This window comes from Acinonyx jubatus, chromosome A1, assembly GCF_027475565.1.
Source record: "Acinonyx jubatus isolate Ajub_Pintada_27869175 chromosome A1, VMU_Ajub_asm_v1.0, whole genome shotgun sequence".
In the NCBI taxonomy this organism is placed as follows: Eukaryota; Metazoa; Chordata; class Mammalia; order Carnivora; family Felidae; genus Acinonyx; species Acinonyx jubatus.
This window is the reverse complement of record NC_069380.1, coordinates 115,798,617-115,801,426: the sequence shown is the minus strand read 5'-3', so window position 1 is coordinate 115,801,426 and position 2,810 is coordinate 115,798,617. Positions and strand designations below refer to the sequence as shown.

The window sequence follows — 2,810 nt, the reverse complement described above, 5'->3', positions numbered from 1 at the left end:
TAACTGATAGCCAAAGATAATCAGACAAGGAAAGGTTTCCCAAGGTAGAATCATTTCAGCGTACTTCCTGCCCCTTCCGTTTTATTTTTACCCCCAAAATAAAACACCAACTAGGCCTTGGAATGAAAACCTTAAGAGAATTAATTCTAACAATGGGATTACGAGCATCTATCCGGAAGGTAAAGGTGTGTCCTAAAAAAGCGGTATCCTCAAGCTTATGTCCAAAACCGCACCTTGCCTTGGAAGCCAGTCCTGTTGGCATTTGTATCCCGAACGTCCGCTGCTGTGCTCTAGAGAGCGCTGGAACCACACAGCTCTTTTCTATCAACTTTCTTAGCAACACATAAATACCTGTTTTCCAAGCCAATTGTAAAAACGCTGTATCCTACCTCCGAAAATGATGAGGACTCTGGGCCACCGGTTTCCAGGACTTCAGCCCCAGATCCTGAGCGATGTTGCCATGAAAATAGCCATTCTCCAGCCGGTACCGCGGATCGGATCTGCTCGCGTTAGGCTTCCTCTCCCACCGTCACCGGGGCGTCCCCAGTCGAGGGAACACCAGGACCCAGAGAGGTGCGGCGGGGCCTCACCCTGCGGCAGAGCCGCCATTTCAGTTTTCTGATCAAAAGCAGCCACCGACTGTCATGTAAAAAAACCCAAGTAGTTTATCTTCTCTGTTTGAAACCTCTGTGTCTTTAGATTTGACCCTTTGACTCCAGGCTCGACCAACAGGAGCATATCCCCTTTTATTTTGCCTAGTAAGAAATGTGTGGAGTAGGTGTGAACCTAGCCTAAGGGGAAAGCACGAACATCGGCGCCTATTGTCTCTGGCCTTAAATGAAAGAATTTATAAAGTAGCTTTCAATCTCTGTGTTACAATTCATTAAAAGTGTGTACCGAGACCTCGTCCCCGGCGGGCGGGTGCGGGGAGGGCCGGGAGGATGGGGGCGGGGGTGGGGGTGGGGTGGGGGTGGGGCGGGCGCTGCGGGCAACGGGGCACGCTGGAGGGCCTCGCGCACGCCGACAAGCCGGGGGTTATTTCTGTGCGCGGGAGCGCGTCCCGAGGCCTCTCCTGGGGTTAAGCGGCTTCTCTCCAGGAGGAGGGAGAGTGGAGAATGGGCGTCTGGCTGTGGGACGCCTGCCCTGAGCTCCAGAGAGTTTCTTCCCACGGAGACCAGCGGAAGAGTGGGCGAACATGAAGTCCAATCCTGCCATCCAAGCCACCATCGACCTCACAGCGGGCGCCATAGGGGGCACAGCATGTGTCCTGACTGGGCAGCCTTTCGACACAGTGAAAGTGAAGATGCAGACGTTCCCCGGCCTGTACAAGAGCTTCACCGACTGCTGCCTGAAGACGTACTCCCAAGTGGGTTTCCGCGGCTTCTACAAGGGGACTGGCCCAGCGCTGATTGCCTACGTCGCCGAGAACTCTGTCCTCTTCATGTGCTATGGCTTCTGCCAACAGCTTGTGAAGAAAGTAGTTGGATTGGACAAACAGGAGAAGCTGAGTGAACTGCAGACCGCAACTGCAGGGTCCTTCGCCTCCGTGTTTGCTGCGCTGGCCCTGTGCCCCACTGAGCTTGTGAAGTGCCGGCTACAGACCATGCACGAAATGGAAATGTCAGGGAAAATAACAAAAAGCCAGAACACAGTCTGGTCCGTCGTGAAGAGTATCCTTAGAAAGGATGGCTTCTTGGGCTTCTACCACGGACTTTCGAGCACTCTACTTCAAGAAGTACCGGGCTATTTCTTCTTCTTTGGTGGCTATGAACTGAGTCGATCATTTTTTGCCTCAGGGAGATCAAAAGACGAACTAGGCCCTGTCCCTTTGATGCTAAGTGGTGGAATTGCTGGAATTTGCCTTTGGCTTGTCATATACCCAGTGGATTGTATCAAATCCAGAATTCAGGTTCTTTCCATGTCTGGAAAACAGGCTGGATTTATGGGAACTCTTGTAAGTATTGTGGAAAATGAAGGAATAGCAGCCTTATATTCTGGAATGAAAGCTACTATGATTCGAGCATTCCCTGCCAATGGATCACTATTTTTAGCTTATGAATATAGCAGGAGGATGATGATGAGCCAGTTTGAAGCATATTGAAGTGTCTTGGTGAACTGGATCTAAGTAAATGCCTTAGAGGACTATAGTTTATCTCTGGTTTCATGGAGTACTGGACCAATGTGGAATTATTTTTTACTTCATGGGAATTTTGTTTTTGTCTTCCCTTCTTCTACCCTAAACTTTATGGAAGATCTTCTATTTTACATCATATAATTTCTACCCATAATTGTATTAAAATAGAAGATGACTGCTCTTGTGTTTGGTGGGATATACAGAGTGAGCTGGTGGTCTGTGAACCTGTTCTGAATGCTAAATCTAGTTATATCACGGCTTTTGCATAAACCTGTACATGTACATGCAGTTTAGTTGGTTATCTGTTGTGAGTAAAACAGTTTGGTCCCATGTTTAATGTCATATCAGCAGAAAGAGGTAACCATGTTTCATGAAGATGATCATAAATGATAGCTTAACCCATTCTGCTTAACATGTTCTCTATACTAGGCAATTAAAGTTTTTAAAAAGTTTTTGTGTGGTGCTTGAAACCCCAAATACCCACCTAGATTTTTAAGAGGACAACATACTTGCATACTGATGTGGCTTCCACATTGTTGAGTACAATTTCAGAGTAAGCATCCTGCAATTTCTCTTAAATAGTGGCATTCACTTTCAAAGTGGGATCATATTCGGCACTCTTAGTTAGGTGTAGCCTACAGCATCAGGACTTGGGGAAGTAGTGCAGCCTTCATCT

The 2,810-nt window shown here is 47.8% G+C and overlaps 1 protein-coding gene across 1 annotated transcript; it reads left to right on the top strand.

Moving 5' to 3' along the window:
- The first annotated feature begins 1,018 nt into the window (after positions 1-1,018).
- On the top strand, positions 1,019-2,587 carry LOC106968609 (mitochondrial ornithine transporter 1-like). Its single transcript, XM_015064990.3, has one exon. It carries the CDS (start codon positions 1,196-1,198, stop codon positions 2,099-2,101), a length of 906 nt encoding a protein of 301 aa, XP_014920476.1. The 5' UTR covers positions 1,019-1,195; the 3' UTR covers positions 2,102-2,587.
- Positions 2,588-2,810: the final 223 nt, after the last annotated feature.

Bases quoted from the DNA above. Each gene is read 5' to 3' on its own strand.
- LOC106968609 (XM_015064990.3), top strand. From the start codon at position 1,196: ATGAAGTCCAATCCTGCCATCCAAGCCACCATCGACCTCACAGCGGGC.